At 49.8% G+C, this 23,511-nt stretch overlaps 7 protein-coding genes across 7 annotated transcripts; 4 read left to right on the top strand and 3 right to left on the bottom strand.

Annotated features, from left to right (window-relative positions):
• Positions 1 to 143: 143 nt before the first annotated feature.
• On the top strand, positions 144 to 3,458 carry T310_6906 (Uncharacterized protein; the record flags this gene model as incomplete). Its single annotated transcript, XM_013470300.1, has 7 exons — positions 144 to 519; positions 577 to 1,410; positions 1,466 to 1,646; positions 1,689 to 1,818; positions 2,498 to 3,236; positions 3,295 to 3,358; positions 3,440 to 3,458. 7 exons carry the CDS (start codon positions 144 to 146, stop codon positions 3,456 to 3,458), a joined length of 2,343 nt encoding a protein of 780 aa, XP_013325754.1.
• A 1,590-nt stretch (positions 3,459 to 5,048) lies between these two features.
• Positions 5,049 to 5,701, top strand: T310_6905 (Integral membrane protein; the record flags this gene model as incomplete). Its single annotated transcript, XM_013470299.1, has 4 exons — positions 5,049 to 5,111; positions 5,171 to 5,515; positions 5,574 to 5,608; positions 5,662 to 5,701. 4 exons carry the CDS (start codon positions 5,049 to 5,051, stop codon positions 5,699 to 5,701), a joined length of 483 nt encoding a protein of 160 aa, XP_013325753.1.
• Positions 5,702 to 6,074: 373 nt separating this feature from the next.
• Positions 6,075 to 7,395, bottom strand: T310_6904 (uncharacterized protein; the record flags this gene model as incomplete). The annotated part of the gene is made up of 5 exons (XM_013470298.1): positions 6,075 to 6,254; positions 6,333 to 6,558; positions 6,966 to 7,031; positions 7,078 to 7,155; positions 7,259 to 7,395. The coding sequence occupies 5 exons, from the start codon at positions 7,393 to 7,395 to the stop codon at positions 6,075 to 6,077; spliced, it is 687 nt and encodes a 228-aa protein (XP_013325752.1).
• Positions 7,396 to 9,862: 2,467 nt separating this feature from the next.
• Positions 9,863 to 11,203, bottom strand: T310_6903 (Monooxygenase; the record flags this gene model as incomplete). Its single annotated transcript, XM_013470297.1, has 2 exons — positions 9,863 to 9,866; positions 10,032 to 11,203. 2 exons carry the CDS (start codon positions 11,201 to 11,203, stop codon positions 9,863 to 9,865), a joined length of 1,176 nt encoding a protein of 391 aa, XP_013325751.1.
• A 486-nt stretch (positions 11,204 to 11,689) lies between these two features.
• On the top strand, positions 11,690 to 12,535 carry T310_6902 (uncharacterized protein; the record flags this gene model as incomplete). The annotated part of the gene is made up of 2 exons (XM_013470296.1): positions 11,690 to 12,391; positions 12,521 to 12,535. The coding sequence occupies 2 exons, from the start codon at positions 11,690 to 11,692 to the stop codon at positions 12,533 to 12,535; spliced, it is 717 nt and encodes a 238-aa protein (XP_013325750.1).
• A 2,702-nt stretch (positions 12,536 to 15,237) lies between these two features.
• T310_6901 (uncharacterized protein) lies at positions 15,238 to 17,252 on the top strand (the record flags this gene model as incomplete). The annotated part of the gene is made up of 3 exons (XM_013470295.1): positions 15,238 to 15,752; positions 15,813 to 16,708; positions 16,738 to 17,252. The coding sequence occupies 3 exons, from the start codon at positions 15,238 to 15,240 to the stop codon at positions 17,250 to 17,252; spliced, it is 1,926 nt and encodes a 641-aa protein (XP_013325749.1).
• A 630-nt stretch (positions 17,253 to 17,882) lies between these two features.
• T310_6900 (ThiF domain protein) lies at positions 17,883 to 21,604 on the bottom strand (the record flags this gene model as incomplete). The annotated part of the gene is made up of 9 exons (XM_013470294.1): positions 17,883 to 18,128; positions 18,193 to 18,674; positions 18,738 to 19,369; positions 19,429 to 19,511; positions 19,708 to 19,732; positions 19,882 to 19,986; positions 20,131 to 21,364; positions 21,395 to 21,507; positions 21,594 to 21,604. 9 exons carry the CDS (start codon positions 21,602 to 21,604, stop codon positions 17,883 to 17,885), a joined length of 2,931 nt encoding a protein of 976 aa, XP_013325748.1.
• Between the last annotated feature and the right edge of the window lie 1,907 nt (positions 21,605 to 23,511).

The following is a 23,511-nucleotide window of genomic DNA, read 5'->3' as shown; positions in this document are numbered from 1 at the left end:
GGAAACTGTTGGCCATGCTTTGGTTCTGCTGATGGATGTTGTCTTATGCCTATGTAATCCTCTGACCCCAATTCGTTGTGATAGGTCAGCCTTGTAAATTCTTTTAGTTCGCCCTCTTACTTGCAGACACTGTTGCGACGAGCATGGCACGTACGCCCAGTCTCAGATCACGTCAAGACGACGACCGCGTTGACCCCGTTTCTTCACCCTCCCCCTCCTCCTCCGACAAGGAGAATCGAACAGCTCCGGGATCCCGATTGCGCACCAAGAAGAGGAAGAGCGACAGTCACACCATGCCTTCCAGCCTGCCCACACAGCCCTCAGATCCATCAACCAACAAGCGAAGGAGACTGGCGGAAAGAGAATCCAACGTGGGGACCGCGAGTCAGTCCCAGTCTCAGTCTCAGCCTCGCCGGTCGCAACGGTTGAATATCAAGGATATCTACGACCCGGATCAGGACGAGAACGAGAGGCGCCAGATTCGAAAGCAGTTCAGAGATCTTGCTCGAGATCTTCATGGTAGGACATCCTCTTGAACCCGCCTGGACGGATGTCAAATCTTACGCACGTCTACAGACTACCGGAATGAGTATATGCAAGCTGGCAACCGCGGAATCATCGAGACCGTCAAAAAAGCGAACGAGCTTTTCGTCCATGTCAAGCAGACAGCGGATGCGACTGTTGACTCGCGGCTGTTGGTGAATGCGGCAGACCTGTCATACAAGAAGACGGCGCAACTCGTTGTGGGAGATTCCACTGCTGGTATCGACGTGGATGAATTTGTGTCGAAATGTATATCCTTCATGCGACGAGCACCGGAGGACGTGACGTCGGTCCCTCCGAGCAGTACTCAACGACGCCAGCGAGCGCGCAGGGATGCCGATGACAGCGAGGAGGACGAGGGGGACGCGTTGAACTGGGATTGGCTGGGCCGGACGGCGTGTCTGCCGAACAATGCGCGGCCCTCTGTTTCGGGCTTTTTGCTCGGTCCCTTGTCCGTGCAAAAGCGGACTCGTCAGCAGACGCAGCGCAGAGCGCGAGAGCGCATCGATCCGTCTCAGGCGGTACGACCGCAGGAGCTACAGGAGGAAGATCTCGACCGGCAGGAGACGTCGAACCTGACCACTATGTGTACGAAAATCAACCAGTTGTTGATACAAACACAGCGAGAGAGTCAAAGGGCCGTCAACGAGGAGCTTTCTCAGATGGACGAAGAGCCCACAGAGGAGATCATCCAGGAAGTGATGGCCAAGCACAATATTGCGGACGACGGAGGTGTTCCTCTCTTCCGGTTCTGCATCAACCCGCGATCTTTCGGCCAGAGTGTCGAGAATCTCTTCTACGTGAGCTTCTTGGTCAGAGATGGCACTGTGGGTGTGTCACTGGACAGTCGAGGACTGCCCACATTACGTGAGTGTATCTTGCTTGTTCTCTTCGGTCGTTGGCTAACCGATATCAATTCTAGAGGCTGCAAGACCGTATGCGCCAAATGAAGCTCGCAGACAGGGGATTCAAAAGCATCAAGCGATCTTCAGCCTCGACTTTGAAACCTGGCATGACTTGATTGAGGCGTATCAGATCACGGAGCCGATCATCCCGCATCGCGAAGAGGAAGAACAGCTCCAGAACGACCGTCGGCGGGGATGGTACGGCTAGCAGTTGTGTTTTACTTAGATCTGTCTCAATAGGCGTTTGTGGGCGGCCTTTGTCGTTTATTCTATAGATACCCTAGTTGTGCTAAATTTGCTGGTCGAAAGTGTCCATAGATGTACAGTACAGTACGTATTAATAATGACAGCATTGGGAGCAGTCAAGCAGGTTTGATCTTGAAACTACATGTAGGGCCGTATTCGCGCGTTAACTGTTACCGTCCAAGTCTAAAATAGTCTACTTTGTATATTCCCCAGCTCCGATTTCATAAGCAGTTCACTGGACCATACTAGCAAATGTCACGAACTTATTGGTTGGCTCGCCAACTTGGACACCCCGGATCTCCACTCTCCAACGTGGGGATGACATATCACATGAATATCAAGACCGGATACTGATACAACAGAGCTGGAAGAGCTTACAATTAACGACCAGGCAGCAACCTCAGTGTGTTGCATGCCGTAGGCCTGATTCGTTTTGGGTCATTGATTCCCAGACGTTACGCTTATGACAGAAAGTCTAACCTAACCTTGAATTGAAACCGTGCTGACGTGACTGACGTGACGTCGCATCGCTACGGTACTTCAAACTTGACTATTACCTTAAATAAATCCGCGCGCAGCAACGCATCTATTTAAAAACCCTGCCAGAAGTTATTGACCTTTTAATTTTTGATTTTACATCCGATCGAGTTTGACGATGGGCTCGAAACTCTTCCCAGGAGATCCATCACAGGTGATGGTTATCCGCAAAGTCACTCCCGAAATCACGACTCTGAGCGTCCCGTTTTCACGATTCGGACTGGTCAACTTTGGTGGGAGAGGTACCATTGGTATACGACTTCCAGTTCGCGTTGAGATTGGGATATCAAAAGAGATGCAGTCTGCTAATTAGATTACCTCTGCAAGTGAAACTTGCTTCTGGCTCCCTTGCGGTATTCTCCCCCGTCGCCCTGACACCCGAAGTCCAAGAGACGATCAAATCGGAAGGAGGCAAGCTCAAGTACATCGCGGCCCCGGATCTGCAGCATCACCTGTACGTCACGGCGTGGAAGCGCGCGTTCCCGGACGCCGAAGTCATCGCGCCAGAAGGGCTGTGGGAGAAGCGCCAGAAGAACCCCGAGTTCAGGGACACGATGCCGTTCCAGCACATCTTCACGGCGGCCAGCAAGCGGGATAAGAAGATTTCCCAGGAATTCGACGCCGAGTTCGAGGTCGAATACGTCGACGGCCATGGCTCGCGCGAGCTCGTGTTCTGGCACAAGCCCTCGCGCACCGTCATCGAGGCCGATCTGCTCTTCAACCTGCCGGCCACCGAGCAGTACTCACGATATGCCGGTGACTCGTCCACGATGACGGGGATCCTAACGCGCCTCGTCACGCCTCTCCTCTCGACGAGGCCCCCCGCGACATGGCACAAGCGGTTTGCGTGGTATGTCCTCTCGGCGCGCGACCGGACGGGGTTCGCAGAGTCGATGAGGCGCATCGACCGGTGGGATTTTGACCGCCTGATCCCTTGTCACGGCGATGTGATTGAGACGGGCGCCAAGGGGGTGTTTCGTAATGTGTTTGAGTGGTTTCTGGATGGTAAGAAGGGGGTTTGATCGAGCTGTCTGTTATTGTTGTATATACCTGAAGTGCTTAGTTTTTTATATCAGAGTCGCTAATAATAATACTAATACTAATGACAATTTAATGTCTATTATGAGGTATGGCACTATATCTGATCCATCTTGTGCTTTATATTCTATTCTTGTCCATCATTCTAAGGCATGCTGCTCTATGATTAGACCTTCAAAAACAGTTTAAGAGAAAAAAAAGGAAACAGGATCCAATCGTCAGAATAACATCATCCAACCTCAAAAGATTTTTTTTCCTCTATCCCTACGAAGTACTCCGTACGAAAGAACAACCCAGCATGCATGTGACAGCACTCACGTGAGACAAGACCTCCCTTCTTATCTAGGTACTAACCGAGGTAATTACCATTTTTGTCGATGTCTGTCGATCCACCATCTACCTGGACAGCTAGCTCCCTAGCTGGTAACTAATAAATCAGCTAATATCGGTAGACCCCACGGGCCGATAACGATAATCATACGGAGTACTCCGTGCGGTCCAGGGGTAATATCGGAGGACGGTTCGTGATGGACCTGATGGTGCAATTTGCCGGCATCGGGACTCGGGTCTCGGTATTCCGGATGGATGGTCTTTGACTTCGGGTGCTTTGTCGTTGGGTATGGACCTAGGTACTAGCTACTAGGCAAGTAGGGCCGTACAGGTACAGGATGGCAATTCCGTGGTGAAGTTCGGAGTACGCCGTCCGTAGCCATGCGGTGTTGGAGTATCTCTCTTGGAGAAATCTTGTTAGGTTACCGGATACAGCAGTAGGACAAATCATTACCAGTATGAATATCAATAAAAGATTAATATAATATTAATATTAATGATGGATGGTTTCATGTGTCAATCTGTCGACATATGTAAGTGCACTCAAAGTCAGCTGGCACGGCCTAGAGTGATCTTTCATGATCTTTCATGTCGATCTCTACGATAAAACAACAGGTCGGGACTCGGCTTCAATAGGATAGCTGTACGGTGTATTCTAGTGGCAATGTCATCCCTCACATGGACAGTACAACAGTACTGTATGTACATACATACCGCCAACGTCATGTCATCGCCACCTGTCCAGCTGATCATGCTCCGTCCTTCATGACGCAACACCGTGGCTTGGAATGCATATCTTTCATCAGGCTGTATACCTGCTACAAACATAGAATGATATTTGTTTATCTTTGTTTCTCAGGCAGGATAGTTTGCTGTCTGTTCCGTTCCATGGCTAGCTCTGGCGGTAACACGGCAGCATCAGGCCGTTGTGGGTCATCCCGAGAGCATCCAGCCCGATGCCCGAGAGGCGATCCAGCGCTGTCCATGCAGTGTCAAGTGGCACTGCAATGCTCCATGACATGATGGTCCCGGCCAAGATGGGCAACTAACTGCCTCCGATCGATCGCCCTGTGGCTGCCGGCCGGCCAATCGCCGAGATGGCCTCGGAGCTGCCGATTATCACTGGCGAGTCGACCGACAGCTCTGCGTCACACCACCGATATGATCCAGCATGGCCCAGGCAAAAAAGAAAAAAAGATCGTCATTGATCAGCCCACAGACACAGCCTGCATGCATGTGACAGGAATGTTAGGTACCTAGGTGGCCATGTCGTTTTGCGGGTCGTGCTGGCTGGAAGCTTTATTAAAGCCATGGCTGCTCCTTCCACGGTTCTCTTTTCTGACGTTTATATACGTCGTTGAGTCGCCTTAGACGATTAATCCTCGTCTCCATCTCTCCTCCATCTGTCACCCAGCATAGCAAGCAGGCTTGAGAAAAAAAATTTCCACCATGCCCATCGTCTCGCGACTCTTGTCCGTCGTCCTCCGTATCGGAGAGATTGGCTTTGGCGCTGTATGTCCTCTGCGTTGACTGAAATTTCCGCTTTTGTGGATTAGGACTAACGCGTCCAGATTGTCGCCGGCATCGTCGGCTACTACTTGAACCAGCTCGATGGCAGTGGATGGCCAGAGGGCCGGTGGATCTATACCGAAGTCATTGCGGCCCTGTCCATCCTGCTCGGTCTCTTCTGGCTGATCCCTTTTGCGTCGACGTTTTTTGTCTGGCCAGTCGACGTTGTTCTCGCCCTGGCGTGGTTCGCAGCCTTTGGTATTCTGGTCGACGAGCTCAACGGTCTTCCTTGTGGCACCATCTGGGACTGGGGCTACATCAACGACTACAACGACTGCAGCCGATGGAGGGCTGCTGAGGCATTCAGCTTTCTGTCTGCCATTACCTGGCTGATTTCTGGTCTTTTGGTGGGTTGCGATCTACTAGAAGGTTTTGATATAATGGCTCTGCTAATACCATGCTTAGGGACTCTACTTTGTCTGGCGTGTGGACGTCGCTGCGTAAGTTATCCTGTATACTACTATCCACTTTGGCATAACACTAACATGTGCAGTCGCCGCCGTGGCTACTGGTACGGACGTTACGACGTCTAACAGTCGATATCAACGGAGACGGTATCGCTAGTAATGAAACCAAAATTCTATGCTTGTTACGTCCTATACTTTGACGAGACTTCATATTATGATCTGATGGACATGATGACATGGATGTGATACCCTATAATATCTTCAAAATTCTTTTGCTGAGATGATGATAGTCTTGATTGGACAGCATTTGTTATCTATGCGATATTCTAATGCATAATCTTCTGCAGAAGTGAGGCGCAACAAACATTTAACAGATTGGCAGGACACTGTACTGTACTGCACTTTACAGAATGCAGCATGATCGTAGCTTCGCTTTCTCCGTTCCTTTCATACAACCAAATACAATGACTATCCAAACAACCTCTTCAAGACAGACGACTCAACTGAAATACGCCGCCGTCGCACCGAGAAAAGACAAGAAAGCAGGAATATCAGAGACGAGCGTGCGCACCGCATGGACCCGAAGCCACTGGCGGAGGTTGTCCCGGTTGCCGTTCCTGGCGGCCTTCTTTCCTTCAGGCGAATCCGGTTCGACAATGGGGCGGATGGCGGCGATGATCTAGGAATCAGTCAGCATGAAGGAGTACAGCATGAAGGAGCAATCAATTGTATTTTTTTTCCCCTTTTGACAACTCACCCAAGGAACAAGCACGAAATGCGCCATGGAGAATACCGTTCCTGCGACGTAGAGCCATCCCGCTGCTGCCTTAGTATTATCTTTCCTCCGCGACAGTAGATATCCCGCTATTCCGCCGATGAGACTGCCAGCGCCCTGGCTGAGAACCAAGCTCACGCCCAGGGGGAAACTCTTCTCCCAGACGGTGCGGATAGGCGGGATGCGTTTGTCATTGTCGTTGTCATCGCTGTTTTTATTTATCGTTGTTATTGCTGCCCTCATCTACGGCCAGCAATGGCGCTAGATAGGTGACTTCTGCATAGGCAAAGGTCAGGGCTCCAGTAGAGGAGACGAGGCCGAGGAGAGGGAGGAGTGTGTGGTGGTGAAGGGGATTGTTGTTGAAGGAGAAGACGGGGAGGATGTCGGCGAGAGAGCGGGGGAGGAGGCCTGTGGACGCCATGCTGTTGATTTAATTAATTGATTGAATTGATTTAATAAGGAATTGTTAATAGAAGGCCAAGTTGTATCGTCAATTTAATTGAATTGATTAAAATAAAAATGATTATTACTAAGTCAGTCAATGAATGACAGGAGGCAGGCCATGCTGCCAACTTAATATATAATGTACTACGTCGAGTTAAGTGAGCTACCTACCGAGGTTGGTTGGTCCAGACGTCATCTATTATCCTACCGAGCAAAAATCTACGAGCACCCTGTCGACTACCCTTCTCGTTTTAGTAGGTGAGCATCGCCGCCCTGAGCTCACCCGATGGCGGGTGAGTGGGGTGATCGCTGTGCGACGGTCGCGCGACTAGAGTGATTAGGTTCAACTTTGGTCTTCCAGCTGGTATGGACAAGTCTCAGATTCTCTATACCACAATTTCCTATTGGTGGAGTTTTCTGCACGTCAAATATGACAGTTCTGTGTCTCTCATTGGTTTAGAGACATTCGCACAGCCTCTTCTGTTGCTGCCTTAAGACCCGCCAATTGTGGCTCAGCATGTCTCTGCGGAACATGAAAATGAAGTTCCAGTTCTTCTCCCAGGTATTTAGTCTGCAGAGCATCCTCATTTATTGCCACCATTATGATTGTTTGGGTATTAAGCATTCTATGGTCATCTCATTGGATTCCACCGACTTCTTTTTTTTTTATGTTCCTTTTATTGTTAGATTTAGGATAAGGGATTTCTGGGCTATTGATTTGCTAGCCTATAGCATGACCTTTTGGCAAATAATTCTGTCAAGTAAGAGTTATGTGTAGCATCAACATATGAAGGCTTGGCCATAATGTGGTAAGAGAGTAGGTATCTTCATGCATGCCCTGAATTGGGCTATATCCTGGGCACAGGCTTTGCCGAGGACTATAAAGCTTGTAGCAGTTGCCTTATAAATGCAAACATGCTAATTATTCTTGCAATGCTGGTGGCCTCCATGGAAAATTCATTGGCATTTCCATTAACAGAGACTTCTTGTAACGTGAGCTCAAGTCTTCTAAATTTGTGTCCGCTCTTTCTCTTCTCTTTTCTTTCTCATTGCTGACAGGTTTGATTTTTACAGGAACTAAGCATTCCAATGTTCAGGTATGGACTTGTTCTTATATCTCGATTTGCATGCTTGCATGCTCATATTTCACAGCATCGAGTTTATCCTCGAGGTCCGCCGGCGATATAGAATCGTACGGGTCAATGGAGTGGATGACAATGCCTTGAACGAACTAGACAAAGTCCTGGGAACAGAGGTGGCAAGTGTCGCTGGACTCAACGATGGGGGAAAAAAAAGGGGGGATGGTTGGTGGCTTTTTCTGGGACTTCTTGTGTGTTGCAATTGACCGTTCAGGGTTGAAAAAATAAAGGAGGTCATACCTGGATTTTGAAGGCTTCCGGAATCTAAATTCGCTGAAAGTGATGGCCTCATCTCCACATTGTTTTAAACAAAAAAAAAGGGTAGTGAGAATATTAATGATAAAGCCAAAAGAAACGGCCTTAATGATGATAGTTCCGGAACTTATTCTGGGTAGTATATCCTAAATTTACTCCATTACTTCCAATAGAAGAGCACTTTCAGTAAATATGTATGCCTTAGATGCCTGCTTTGCACGATGTAATGTGGAAAAGTACTATAGTCGTGTCTCTCAGGATTTTCTTTACCAGTTTAAGGATATGTATTATGCCATTTTAGATTCATGGTTTAGGGTAAACAATTAGAGTGAGTGTATAATAAGCTTCTATCTAGACTTTAAAAAGTAACAGTATCTATCTATTCTAAATCGATTCCAACTCCATATGAGTGTTAGATCGGTAGGTACAATAATAGGCGGTCTAATCTAACAATTGCAATCCTAGCTCATCAGCGATTGATTGGCTGCAAGATGTTGACGGATGTTGGGGTCGGTCCCGTTGCCAACATTGGAAGTTCGAAGGAATGTACTGTAACAAATTCAGGAATTGAAGAGCAGTAATATATAGAAATCGATGTCATGGTATTAAGAGTACTACCCCTTCTTCTTAAGAATTGCCCCTAGTCTCCTGCTCAGTGTTAGTTTTTATACCATCTCCCCTAGATCCCATGCATCTTATATTAGTAAGAGCTACTCTAGGCATGTATGTACATACGTACATACCTCCTACCTAGTTAGGTAGGCAAGCTTTATCTATCTACTTAGGTATCTACCTACCTACCTAATGTACGCCACTCTGCCGGCAAGTAATGTAAGTCCTCGTCCTCTATCTATCTACGCTTGCAGTTACGAGTCATGGGTATGACCCGACCCATGGTCCATCTAGTCAGTAGTCTTCAGGGCAAACGGCGAACTCAGCCATCTGCTGCAAACGAGCGAGCGAATCGATTCGATTCGATTCCATTCAAGCATTATTTTAGACAACACGACAGCACGCTACGCTATGGCACGGACATCTGTTTAGGTACATAACCTAGATAGATACGTATTTGGCCCTAACTACAGAAGGTGCTCGATCTTACTCAGACTCAGACTCAAACTCAAAGTCAAACTGTCAGAGAATGCCATTGCCATCCTAGTAGGTACGTACCTACCTAGGTATCAAACTATTAAACTATCGAACAGGACTATCGAAACTACCCACTGACCTGCTAGCAACTAATTCAGCGAGAAGTCGTCGTATAAATCAATGTTTTTTTAAAGTTTCGGACCCCATTCGGGCATATAATATAATGTAATTTCCCCCGCATTGGCATTGGCATTGGCCCTTCTAGAACGCTCCTATCTTCTCTTCTTCTATCCATCCATTTTTCATCCATCAGCACTAACAAACAGTACTAGCTAAATTTCAAGCTTTCAGGCTAAGATACGATCAAGGATCATGGATCGAGGGAATTTGAAAAATATCTCAGCCTCAGCATTAACTTTAGTCTTAGCATGAGTCTTAGCCTCAGCCTCACTCACACAAGTCTGTATAGTCTGTATACTCTACTCTATCGGGAGTCGGCACTCTGTCAGCCTCCAGGTCTCAGACCGTCGGACTTTGCAACATGCCGAAGCGAGCGCCGTATGAACCGTTAAGTTGCGTTGGCTACTACCTAGATACATATCATATCATATCATAACTTTAAAAAATCTACGGTTGACAGTAGATACCTGTCTATCCTATCTGCAGGTAGTTGGGAAGAATGGAAAGGGAATGAAGTACTGGTGAAGAAAAACCTTAACTACATTGCGAGACAACTATCGATCCTCCTCCTCACTCTGGGAGGCGACCATCAGCAAGTAGCTCTATAATTTTGCTCGTTTCCTCCACATATGTCTTTGGCGCATCATCCATAAGAGCCCTTTTCATGCCTTCTTGAGCCATTCTGTTCGCCGCATCTGCGCGATCGTAGATATTGGACTCATATTTGCGAATTGCCTCGTCGAGGTCGGTTGGATTCTCGACAATGGCGTTGGCTAATTCCAATGCATCCAGCATGGCCAGATTGACCCCCTCTCCCGCAAATGGCGACATCAGGTGAGCGGCGTCCCCTACCAGGGTCAACCCTTTTTGTGTCTCCCATCTAGAACCGAGAGGCACCTGGTACACGGGACGAGGAAAGATGGGCGCATCCGCATAGCGCACAAGATCCTTGAGACGGTCATCCCAGTTCTCAAAGAATGATACAAGCAGCATCTCTTTAATCTTCTCGGTGTCGTCCCAATTCAGCGCTGGATCAAATGCCCAACTCTCTGGAACCTGTAAACAGGGATAGACACGAATGCTGCCATCGCCATTTCGCTGAGCAAGGAGTCCACGACGCTGACCAAAGGCGAATAGGGATCCGCGGCCCAGGAACTTCCCCATGTCCGGGTATTTCTCATCAAGATTGTAGATTCGACTATCAATCATCGTCATCCCGGCATAGTAAGGTTGCACGTCTGTCAACAGTGATCGTACTTTGGACCGTCCCCCATCAGCACCGATGACAAGGTCGGCAACTTCAGTGTCCTCCCGATCTTTAAAGTGTACTTCAAATCGACCATCGTCTTGTCGCTTGACTATTGATACATGGTGGCCCCATCTGATACTTTTGGGCTCGATCGATTCCAACAGAATGTTTCGCAGAACCAGGCGATCAATCTCCGGACGGCCTTTAGCGTCAGGAGGGGCTTTGTAATCTAGCCAGATCTTGCCGTCCTTGTCGGCCACTCGGAAATCTTGATCGTGGTATCGGGCATGTTTGTTGAAAGCATCGATAAGGCCACATTCAAGAAGAGCTCGTTGGCCGGACGCAGGATGGAGGTCAAGGGAACCACCTTGGAGCCGAGCGTTTGGCGAAGCATCTCGCTCATAGATGGTAAAGGGGATGGAGTGGCATTGCAGAAGACGACCAAGCGTGAGGCCTGCTGGGCCGGCTCCGATGATGATAATGCGCCGCTCAGGCATGCCTAATGTCCGTTCAAATGAAAGAAGAAAAACCCGATGGAAAGAATTTGAGAAGGCCTTTTTTTCTCGCTCAAGGACATCGTGTTAATATTCGGTGATTCTTAACTAATATATGGACAATGAAAAGGATGCTAAGGCCAGTCGAGAGTGATTCAATGAATTATGCAACGGCATCTCGGATGCTATGAGATCCGGTCAGGAAGGAGCTGATCATCTGATAAGATATGCATCGGCTTCGCGTCCCAACTAAGGCCGAAGGCAAGGAAAGCCTCCGAGGCCGAAACTCTAGTTGCATTTAGTGGAGTAACTAACGTTCAGCAACTTGTATATGCTTATTAATTACGACCAGTTTCATAAAAGTAATTTCTATGCCGCGCTCGTCATGCAATTTGGAAATATCCTTGAGAAACAGAGGAGCCGAAGATTGTCATTGACTTGATCCATCTTCTTCAATACCCCCGGGGACATATACTCAGATTATCTATTATGCCTACCGAATCGGGCGATTACTTCGATCGCAGTGTAAAAGGTCCGTCACCACTGAGCAGCACCATATTTATCGGCCTCCGATGGGCGGATCTTCCTTTACAGTATTATCTCCTACAGCGTGGCTGGGGCGCTTCGATCATCCAACGTCTAGGGGGACAACCCGTTCACCTGGGAACCGGGGGAGGGATCCTCAGCCTTGCACCATACCATACCGCTGTCTGTGCAATGGCGTTGGGTAGTACAGTCAAACATACCGTCTACCAACTTGTGGTCCTGGATACAAAGGTCCCAGTATCAATTGCTGCCCTAATTGGCACGATGAATTCGATCATTAATTCTATGAATACCCTCCTTTCCCTCTGGACGGTCACCTCTCTCGCCCCGGTTCCACCAAGCTTGCCATCCTCGTCTGCATTCTACATCGGTGTCGGATTGTATTCGATTGGCATCCTCACCGAACTGGTGGCTGAGCTGCAGCGCAAAAGATTTAAATCTGATCCACTGAACAAGGGCAAGCCCTACTTCGGTGGCTTGTGGTCGTTGGCAACCAATATCAATTATGGTGGTTATATACTCTGGCGCGCCGGTTATGCTCTCGCTTGTGGTGGCGTATCCTGGGGGCTCTTCTGCGGGAGCTTGCATTTCATCGATTTTGCGTTCAGGGCGGTGCCAGCCATGGAGAGGTACTGTACCAAACGGGTATGTCCAGTTGCATAGTTTTGTGCAATGCTTGTTGATGCATCTATTGCTAACTCGAGCTTTCTAAATGACAGTATGGCACAGAATACACGAAAAAGAAAGAGAACGTACGCTACAAACTGCTTCCAGGTATCTTTTGAGTAAATAAGGTGATGGAAAGGATGTATCTCGGATACTTCATGCTTAAGAATATATGGGCGACAAAATTTGACGGGCAGGCCTCCGTCGGACTTTGCAACATGCCGAAGTGAGCGCCGTATGAACCGTTGAGTTAACAAGGCAGGCAACCCTATAGAATTAATAGACACGCGTATCGATATCGATATCTGTATCTGTTGTGTATATTCTGTATAGAGTGTAGTACATAATTCATTCACTACATGCCTATAGATAGAAGTATATATAGATATATATAATAGGTACTCTGGTGGAATGGTATCCAGGTATCTATCTATCTATCTATCCCTTTTCGGGTAGGGATAGGTAGGTACATTACATACCTAGGTACATGAGGTATCAATCAATGTACTCGGCCGTTTTGGGAGCCCTTCTAACCATGGCATCACATCTCATCTTAACTCTGTGCACATTTCTGGGTGGTACCACCAGTTGCTTCACTTCTGTCTTGACTCTTTAATTAATTAAAAACTTTGAAATTGTACAGTACATACATACCACGATAAAGCTAGCGCCTGATCTAGGTTCTATTTTGCCAGTTTACCGTCCAGAGTACAGAGCATCAAGCCAAAATATATGATTCTCAAAAACTCACCGGGTAACAATCATACATTGATTATCTGCGTGCTTTTGATATCCCATTGAATCTTGATTGAGGAGATGGCCCGTTTCGTGTCCCGAGCTGAAAGTCTGCGCCGTATCTATTCTTTGGATGTCAACAACGGTAGTTCAGTCCAATAAGCGATGTGTGCTTTTGATATCTTGCCCTATAACATGTAGATGTTGCAAGAGGCGCACCTTTGAAAATTGATCGTCAGCTTGTCTCTAAGTTGCTGACATTAACGAGTAGACTTGTACCGCCGTACCAGATCGCCCTGGTGCGCTCCCGAAGCCTCTTGGAGAGCCTCCGCGGCCTCTGTCTCTTGGGCCTCTTCTTCCCCGGGCACTATCTCCCCAGCCGCGTTTAGAGTACATGATTCTGTAAAGATATGTGAGTCGATGAAAAGGAGATCACAAGCATCACAAGAGGGTTGCTGTTTGCAGGCGGAGCATTTAACCTGCGAGTCGTCACATCTGTATCATTGATTCGGACAGCTGCCCAAACAGCGGCCGACATATTGCCTTTGTTGCCTTTTCTGGCTTGCTGCAGGGTATTGGCACCAGTCCCAAGCCCGTTCAATATCGATTTAACGGGCGGACCCTCTCATAACCATTCGCTTTGGCACAAGCAAGTCTATCCACCTTTGTCTTCGGCATTTTGGAAAATTTCAGCCACTAATCTACAGCAGAAAAAAAGAAGTAAAGACAAGAGAAGAAAGAATAAGAAGAAAAGTGAAGGAAATCTATAGAGATAGGCATAGAAATAAAGAAAGATTTCTGCAAAATCATTAACAAGTACAGAAGAGGAGAAAAAGGAGAGGGAACAAAAGGCTGGAAAGAACCAAGGAGAAACAAGGTCGCAGGACACAATTTTTCTCATTGTCCTTTTCTCTGAGGTCAGCAGGGGATGGTGCACTGCCACCTTCATTATCCAATCTCTTCTCTGCATAGTTCCTGGGTTGGATGTTGCTAAACAGCCGGCGCAAGTATAAGGGAAGGACAGGTGAAGATGGGGTGAGTATAAATGAACTTGGGTGAGCGAATCACTTTGACTGGGTGATCTGATCACCTGACTCACCCAGCTCACCCGCTTAAAGCGGCGATGTCCAAGTGAGGAAGGAAAGAGCTGCTCGCAGATTTTTATACGATATTTTGACCTACCTAGGTATTACCAGTGGTTGCCTAACAGTAGATTGGTACAACTCACAGGAAATCATAATATTAATATTACCATATTAACTTGTTGTACGCCATTGAGAGTCAAATTTAAATCGCATTATATACCTCGTACGAATACTGTACTGGTGTACGGAGTACACTGCTGAGCTTCCCCGGGTTCCTCAATACATTACATACTCCGTACATTCTCCATACATGGACTCGAGTTCTGAACGAAAAGACAAGTATCCAATGATAATCACGCTCTGCGTCGCATTACTAATGGATTTCGTCCACTACCGTCGTATGCCATCGACTGCATGACGCACGGGATCCGGGGGAACTTTCTGACTCGATTCGGGACGGATCCGCGAAAGACGGACGGATCGGGACTGAATCTTCCCGGCGGGACGTAGGTATAACTTAGCATAGATGTATGTACTTCCTGTACGGAGTATAGGGGATGGACTGGTTATGATTATTTTGACAACAGATGTAATTAATAATTATTGAAGAGCACAGAGTATTACTGGAAGAATTATTTTAGGATGGAGACGAGACGATTTGTACTGCTGCTGCTCTCAATTACGTAGTGGATTATCTAGAATTGGCCTTGTTCACCGCCTTCCGTTTCGGAAGAACAGCCAGCAGTAATTATGCTCCTTTTCGATAGAAACAGTTGACTAAATTGTGTCTTCCTGGGTCAGAAGCATTAAACTGCTAAAATGGCAGTTTACACAATTTAGCGGTCTTGCAGTCAAGTATGCACAGTCCTGTAGGTACTACTGTACTGCCTACTGCCTGCTAATTCTGCCGGACAAAACACCCCGCCTCCTTCTCTCCTCCGCTCAGCTTCGGTGATACTCAATTGGCAATTGACTGAAGGCTAGGGACCTGAGAAGCAGGCGATCATGTCTCTGGACCAAGATGGCAGTTCACGAAACAATCCAGTTTACCCCCACGTTTCGTCTTCCTCCCCCCTGAAAGATCTCGAGTCCGGCGTCTCCGGAAGGGAAGACGGCTTCGTCGACCTCAGCAGGCGGTCGTCCGAAAGTTTGCATTCTGCGCCATCGGATTCGCTCGAGCTGCTGGACTATGGCAGCCCGGATGCGGGATTGCTAGGTCAGACAGGGCCATCGACCTCGTCCAGACGAAAGGGCTGCTGGGGGTCCTGTGCTGCGTGGCTCAGCGGACCGCAGCCTCCCCGCCAGTACCGCATCGAGCCTTTCTTTCCTCGCTTCCAAACGGCGCCTCTCCGTCTCGTCGATCGATTCTTGCCGACGAGGAGCTCGCGCGTCTGGGCCCTGGTCGCGTTCCATGCTCTTTGGGCGCTGATATTCTTGTCTATCCTCCATCGGTCGGTCACGGGTCCCGACATCCCCGGATATGGATCTCCTGTCAGACTGTCTTGCGGCGCTCAATTATGGTAAGAAATAAATATCTTTTTTCTCGCTTCAGTGCCTATGCTGATTGCTCACGACTTTAGGTCCAATAGTACCAACTGCGGGCTCAACGGTGACGAGTGCCGTCCCTTCGACGACGCCTCGTTCGCCTTTCGCTGCCCCGCCGGTTGTCGACAGACTATCCTCCTGGAACCGTACACCGTCGGCGACCAGGACTACAACTACCGGCCTCTGGTCATTGGGGGTGCGGCAGACGCTGAAGGCGATGGCATCTACCGCGGAGACTCTTTCCTCTGCGCGGCCGCGCTGCACGCCGGCGCGATCAACGACCAGACCGGAGGCTGCGGCATCCTTCGTCGCACGGGAGAGCAGAGTAACTACGCCAGCGTGGAGAAGAACGGCATTTCCAGCATCCCATTCCCGTCTAATTTCCCGCTGTCCTTAACCTTTGAGCGCGGCCCCATTGCGGCTTGTCGTGATCCGCGGTGGCTGCTGTTCGCCATATCGGTGTTTTTCACGGCCGTGCTCTCCCTGGCCACGACGTCGCCGGCCGTGTTCTACTCCTCCGTGTTTTTCATCACCTACTTCCAAGTCGCGCTGGCGTCGGATCCGCCTTTCTCGCCGGATTATAACGAGGTCGTCTCCATCGGCCTGGGTCGCTTCCTCCCGGCTGCCTTTGTCGGATTTGCCATCTACTACTTCTGCGTCCGACGCACCCTGACGGGGCTGACGGCGCAATGGGAGAAGACGGTCCTGTGGCTCGGCGGCTGTTGGGTTGGAGCCTTGAACACCGACACTTTTGACCGGATCCCCATCTCGCGGCTGACGCCTCACGACATCCAGCAGCAGCCCGGCGCCGTGCCGGCGCTGATCATCATCGTCGCGATCCTCGTCGTCGCCCTGCTGTCGCAAGCGTGGGCCCTGTGCATCGAAGGGCGACTCCCGCAGTATCTGCTCCTGTACGGCGTCATGGCATGCGGTCTGTTGGCGATGCTGGCCGTGCCGCAGCTGGACCTGCGCATCCATCACTACATCCTGGCGCTGCTCTTTCTGCCGGGGACGGCGCTGCAGACGCGGCCCAGTCTGCTGTACCAGGGATTGCTAGTGGGGCTGTTCATCAACGGCATCGCACGCTGGGGGTTCGCCAGCATCCTGCAGACGCCAGCCGCGCTGCTCGAGGGAGCCCAGCTGGGCAGTCTACTACCCAACATCGCCGTGCCAGTCATCAGCGGAAACAACAGCATCACTTTTTCCTTCCCATGCTCCCCGACGACGTCGCGGGTATCAGCGTCCTAGTCAACGACGTCGAGCGCTTCCGCGCGTATCGCGAGAACGAGAGCGAGAGCGACGCCGCCACACCCTTCCACTGGACACGCCTGAGGGCAAACGAGACAGAATTCTTCCGCTTCGGATACTTCAAGACAAGGGATCTGGGAGGAATATGGTATGAAGACTTTACCAAAGCGGGGACGTGGCTGGCGGACGGGAGCTGGGTGCATATGGCGCCAGGGGCGAGTCGATGACAACCCTTTTTCTTTTTCGTTTTTTTTTCAAAGTGATGTATATAGTATATATATACGTTTATGATGGTAAGGAAGTAAGTGACTAGACAGACGTAGATATGTATGTAGAGTACATAGATAGATAGTTAGAAGTTAGATAGAAGCTTAGATATGGATGTATGTTATATATATCAAGTTACCTTGTCTATATAGCAGGGTTGTTTGTTTTGTTTTTTCTCATCAATCAATGAAATACAGAATACAGAATGAATAACTCTATCCTTTTTTATTTTTAAAGAGAGCTAAGCTAGCAAATTAACAATACCGAAACGAAACGAGAACTCTAATTAAAAAAAATAAAGACCCTTGCAAGACCTTGACCTTGATCTTAACCCGAAAACACCACCTACCTAGCCCACAATACTCCAATACTCGTCGTCGAATGTATATACATGACCGAAAGAGAAAAAACAGAAACCCATGCAAAGAAAATTTCCTGTGCCTTTACCAATCAATGCCAATCAATGCTGATGCCAACGCAAAAGGGGTCTTTGGGAACCCCGACTAGGTAAAGCAGTTTAGCGAAATATGCGCCTCGATCGAGGCAAAAAAAAAAACAAGAAAAAGAAAAAGAGAGAGTGTATGTGTGAATCACCCCTCACGATAATCCTTACAGCCCACCTGCACAATGCGCTGTTTCTGTCCCCCGTTCTCGATCACCAGAGCGGTCAACTTCTTGCCCTTGACGCAGCCCGTGTCGAGACCTTTGGTGTATTTCTGCAGGTTCAGGCCTGACGCGGCGTCGTGGCCGTACACGACTGTCATTGTGCTGGATTCGGGGTTTTCGTTGTCGTTGTCGTTCTCGTTTCGGAGGAGGGATTGGTATTTGTTGAATAGCTTGATGATCGTCAGTTTATGACTCAGGTCAGACGTGTCAGGGTGATGGGTTCTGGGTGCCTACCTTACTCCATGCTACGCCCTTCCGCGACGAGCTTGGTACGTGCGTCTCCAGATCGATGGTCCGCATCGTCATCACGCTCGATGGATCCTGTCGTTCGAGATCCAGCCCCGGAACCAACCCACCGTGCACGACGACCACGTTCCCCATCCCCTTGATCTGGCCCAGCTTCAGGATCACCGGACACGCCTCCAGCCACGCGGCCTGCGCGTCCGTCAGCTGCCGCGCGACCTTGCGCTCGCTGTAGTCGCTTCGCTCCTTGTCGTCCTTGTCCGACGACTGATGTAGCGTGTTCTTCAGCTTCATCTGCTGCCGCAACAGCAGGATGCGGTCCTCGTGGTTCCCGCGGACGCAGGATGCATGCAAACTGCGCGCGAGGTCCACCACCTCCGCGCTGTGAGGGCCTTTGTTTATCAGATCGCCTGTGAGAATCAAATGGTCGCCCCGGTTGGCGTCGAAGTGCACCTTTTTCAACAGTTTCTCCACTGGTCGCTGCCGTTAGCAAGAACGCCGGTGTCAGAGCGTAAAGACACAATCCGCACACATACATTCATCCTTGCATCCATGCACATCCCCCACAATCACTAGCCTCCGTCCATTGTCCTTGCTCGGGAGTAGAGACGGATCCAGAGTCCTCATCTGGATGATATCCGCCAACGGGGGCCGGGCATTGCTGCCGAACCAGCCTCCCACGCTCTCCTCCGACTCGATATCCAACGCCTTGATCAGCGCCGCATCCTCGTCGAGCCGCGGCTTCATTATCCCCTCCCACCCGGTGAAAAACACCACCAGCAGTATGATGTAGACAGTAAGGTATCGGCGGAACTTGGGCGCGAACACGATGGCTGCGAGAACCTTGACCCATCTCGGGACTTCACGGTCAGAAGGCGACGAGGACTGGGAGCTGCGACGCCGGCCAGGACGGTTTGCGTTCCGGGCGAAGTTGATCAGCGGGCGCTGGGGAAAGCTGCGGAAGTAGGGCGTTGGACCTGCTCCTCCTCCTCCAAAGGCTGGAGAATTGTCATCGTCATCATCGTCATCGTCATCGCTGCTGGAGACTTCGAGGTTGTCGAGGTCGAAGTATAGGGACTGTTGTCTGGTAGTATCCGGCAGATCCGTCGTCATTGTGATCTTGTCCGTCATGGTCGTCGCATTGGTGTCGTCTGCTGCAGAGGTCGTTCTGGGACGAGGAGCAGCACCTCCTTCACCGCAAGTAATCGATCTCGGAGAATAACTGACGCTGTTGTTGCTGTACAGAAGTGGACACTGGACGCCTTGAGAATTTGACGAGTCAAAGAAGACAGCGGAGGTGCAGCCTCTATCTGATTAGATTCCAGACCTCAGCATGCCATTTCCTAGCAAAAATCAATTAGGAAGAAAGAAGAGGAGACGATCAACACCGACTAGCCATCATGCCAAGTCAGGAGTCCTGAGGATAATGCGCACGCGAGCACCTGCTGCAGCCTGCCCAGTCTGCTAGTTCTTTCTAGTCTGATTGATTATCATCTGCGGACTTACGTATGGCTGCTCCACGCGGCCTCGCCTAGCGATGTTCGTCTCTTGGCGGTTCCGTCCGCAACAAATCAGTGATAAGACCATTGCTTGCTAGGCTGGATAGCTAGCGACAGACACGGAATATCGGCAGCGAAGTGTCGTACTCTGTGTCGTACTCAGTAATAATAGTATGCATACTCTGTATTTCTGACACATTCAGCTAGGGACACTGCCACAGCCACAGTTAATACTCCGTACGGAGTACTCCGTAGGCCTCTGTCGTCCCCGCAGATCGATCGGGATCTACAGTTTAGATCCTAGCCAGGATTTAGTTTGCTACAGTACGGAGTACTAGGTAGCTAGATAGACAGCAGATTGGCTGCAGATCTAACAGCCTTGAGTATTGCTGGTTCTACATATGGTACAGCCTACCGATATTTCTCATACCTCTCTGCTTCGTCAAGGCGCTCCTGGACCTTCTGCAGCACCTTCTCGTCGTACACTTCTGCTGCTTGCTTCCCGCCCAGGAGCACCTCCCTCTCATGCCGCTGAGCTTCTTCCCTGGTCATGCAGACGAGGTCTTTCAGTTCCAGTTTCACAAACTTCTGCCCTTCCTTCTCCCAGTCCGGGTCAATCCGAAACCCTCCAGCGGGCCGTGTCCACGGAATCAGGGAGAGTCGGTTGGGAAGACCGCTGACCACACTCTTTCCTCGCCATATCTCTTCAACCAGATATGCAACATCGTCTTTGCTGACGGGGATGCGCAGCCCCACCAGATCCTGACCCGCCTCAGCCCTGGCGAGCCTCTCGATCGATGCTTGTAGGCTGCCTAAGACGCCGTCATACAGTTTGTCCCTCGTCTTGCTTGCCATGCTGTACTCGATCGGATAGCCCGTGATCTCGCAAATCACATGGTTCGAGATCGTGTAGCCAAAGACAGCGGGCATCGTGCCCAGGACGGGCAGAATACGGACCCGGAAATCAGGAAGCACGCCCAATTCCCCGACCTGGCCCTTTTGGAATTCTTCCTCCGGAAGTGGGAGAAGAGATGCCTTCCCAGGACCCGGTTTCTCGGTGGAGAAGACCACCGGAATGCCGGAGCTGACGCCTTGCAATCGCAAGCGCCGTCGAGTGCTGCGCGAGAGAGGGTCTTCGGCGCTGACGGAGATGTCGCCAATGACGACTCGAGTCGGGTCAGACTTGCAGCCTGCTCCCATCGAGGAGATCACGCGAATGCCGTGTGAATGGCAGTAGTGCAGCAATTCCACCTTGGAGCTGATGTTGTCGATGCAGTCAATGACATAATCGGGTTGCTGTGGCTCGCTTCCAGTCAATGTCCAAGGCCCCAGAAGCTTGTCGGCCACAGATGCCCCGAACAGTTCGTTTCGACAGTCGAACATGACCCATGGCGCGATCTGCTCCAGTCTCCGCCGAATGCATTGCACTTTCGGTGTGCCCACGTCGGCTAGCGTTGCGACGGCGTGTCTGTTCAAGGAAGACAGGGTGACTTGATCGAAATCAATCAGTCGAATTTTGGATACGCCGGACCGAGCGAGCGCCGCTGTCGCATGCGATCCTACCCCACCGCAGCCCACGACGATTATAAACGAAGAACGGAGCTTTTGAAGACCCTCGTCTCCCAGAAAGACCCGGTTGCGCGCAAGCTGTTCGAGAATGAGGTCTGGACAGGATAAAGCGTCAGTAAACTAACCCTCTGTATTGACACGTTCGAGCTTCTCACCTTCATCGTAGTCTCCCTGCTGCGCTCTCCGAGCCAGGGCTGCGCTGCGCTCATCTTCCTTACTCAATGCCAGCATAGGAGGGCTGGCAGTACCGTATTTTGTGAGCTTCACTTCCGCCCGTTAGTCGCAGCCATACAACCACCAATCCGAGTATCAGCCTGCACGAACCTTCTCCGCATGGTGTCGCTCGTCGATCTTTGGAATGGATGCCTTCAATTTTTCTACCGCCGCATGCCGCTTCATCGCCTGGAAACCCAAGATGCCAGCTGCCACGGCGGCTCCCGACAGCACCGCCGTCGCGGCAAGCTGGACTTGGTGGGAACCAGCTTGCTTCTCGAGCCACGAAGCCATTCCCTCCTACTTGTAGTTCTCGTAGCTATTCGTGTCGCTTTCGCTCGTCTTCGGAGTAGTCGCAATATTCAAGGTCGTCCCGATATTCCTCCTCGCATTGACTGAAGGAATGGGCCAGTCTAGAAAGCCAATTCATGGCCGACAAGGACTGCAGCGTTCGCCATGTTGGAAGACAAGAGCTCTGCTCTTGCGATTAGATGCCTATTCCGTGCATAGTTCTGCTCGAAGCATCCTCTGTGGATCCAGCCATGCGGTCACGCCTGCGCCATCTCGGTCCGAGCAATTCTCCGGCCTCGGTTAGCTCCAACCGACTTTTCTGCGTCCGCGTGGCTGCTCGACATTTCTTCACACTTCTCACAACAATGCTGTGCGGATTTCGGTGCGCCAGCATCAGAAGGTGAGCCGCTCCACTGCTTACTCTCTTTTTTCCTGGTCTTCAGGTCTAATCTAACAATCTACAGTCCAAGGACAGTGCTGCACTCAAGTCTCAATGACGATAAACCTCACTTGAGCTCCTGACGCGTTATCATCATCATAGACACGCGACACGGACTTCATCCCTCGTTGCGGCGAGTGGAAGAAGACGTGTTCGCAACGCGGCTGATAGAGGTGAACAGAGATCTTAGAGACTCGAAGCAGCCCATGTCAGTGGCTTCTGATGCGGTCGACACCCTTTCTATCCTGCCAGCCTAGCTAGGTTGGCATTCTTCTTGATCTAGTTTCTTTTTTTTTTCCATGCTGTGTCACTCTTGAGTTCGCCATTTAATGATGATGGACAAACTCCGGAGTGCCAGCGATGTATGCATACATACATTGCCTTGATGATTGGCATGCCTATTCTGTGGATGATCACCCAGACGTTACCTTCATTTTTTTTTCGTTTATTTCTTGTGCTTTTTTCCCCCTCACATTCTTCCACGTCACACCCTGCACCTTCATATCCCATGCCTTATGATGACTTTGTTAGGACACCTCGGAGGCCGCGTACTACGGTACTCAAGCTCCGCGCGTCGGCCCTTTGCGGGTGACCACGGAAGCAGGCCGTTGACGAGCCTTTACCCAAAGGTAGTTTTCAATCTGATGGCTAGGGATTGCATTGCACATGCTGCACTTCTGCATTTGTTTTTTGTCAGACTTGCCCCAGGAGCATTACCTCGTTGGCTTTCTCCCTGCAGACTAACGACAACAGCAGACATCAAATGCAATCCACCCGCGGATAGCATGCAATGCAATTCAAGATACAGAGCAGCTTTCTGTCATTTCTGGACATTTCCGCAAATGTATATTCAGCAGCTATACAATAGACTGACAATATTTTTTTATTCTTTCCTTGAATGAATTCATAAATTCTTTCCTCTTTCCTCTCAGTTCAATTCAATTCAATCCTATCCTTCTCTCCCGTTTTAAAAAACTCTTCTTTTCTAACAACAAGCCCTTTTTTTAATTTCAACGACTCGCTCCGCTCGTCTAGTCCAGGCAAAGCCCAATGATGACCCTCGTGTCCAAAAGCCAAAGTCGATGGTATCCGGCAAGACCAAAGATACAAAGACAGACATGTGTGACCTGGTGAAACACACCAGGACACCATGCAAGTCATTTAGTTGCATGGAAACCGATGCGAACCTGAGAGCTAATCTGAGGGCTTTGCCTGATACATCATATATCATATATATAATATACTCGATATACTTGATAGGTACTTGTAGTGCAGTAGGCTAGGCTAGGGAGTACTTGG

The sequence above is a fragment of the Rasamsonia emersonii genome, assembly GCF_000968595.1.
Source record: "Rasamsonia emersonii CBS 393.64 chromosome Unknown ctg1118621760473, whole genome shotgun sequence".
NCBI lineage: Eukaryota > Fungi > Ascomycota > Eurotiomycetes > Eurotiales > Trichocomaceae > Rasamsonia > Rasamsonia emersonii.
The sequence above is the reverse complement of the archived record's forward strand: the minus strand, read 5'-3'. Positions and strand labels throughout refer to the sequence as shown.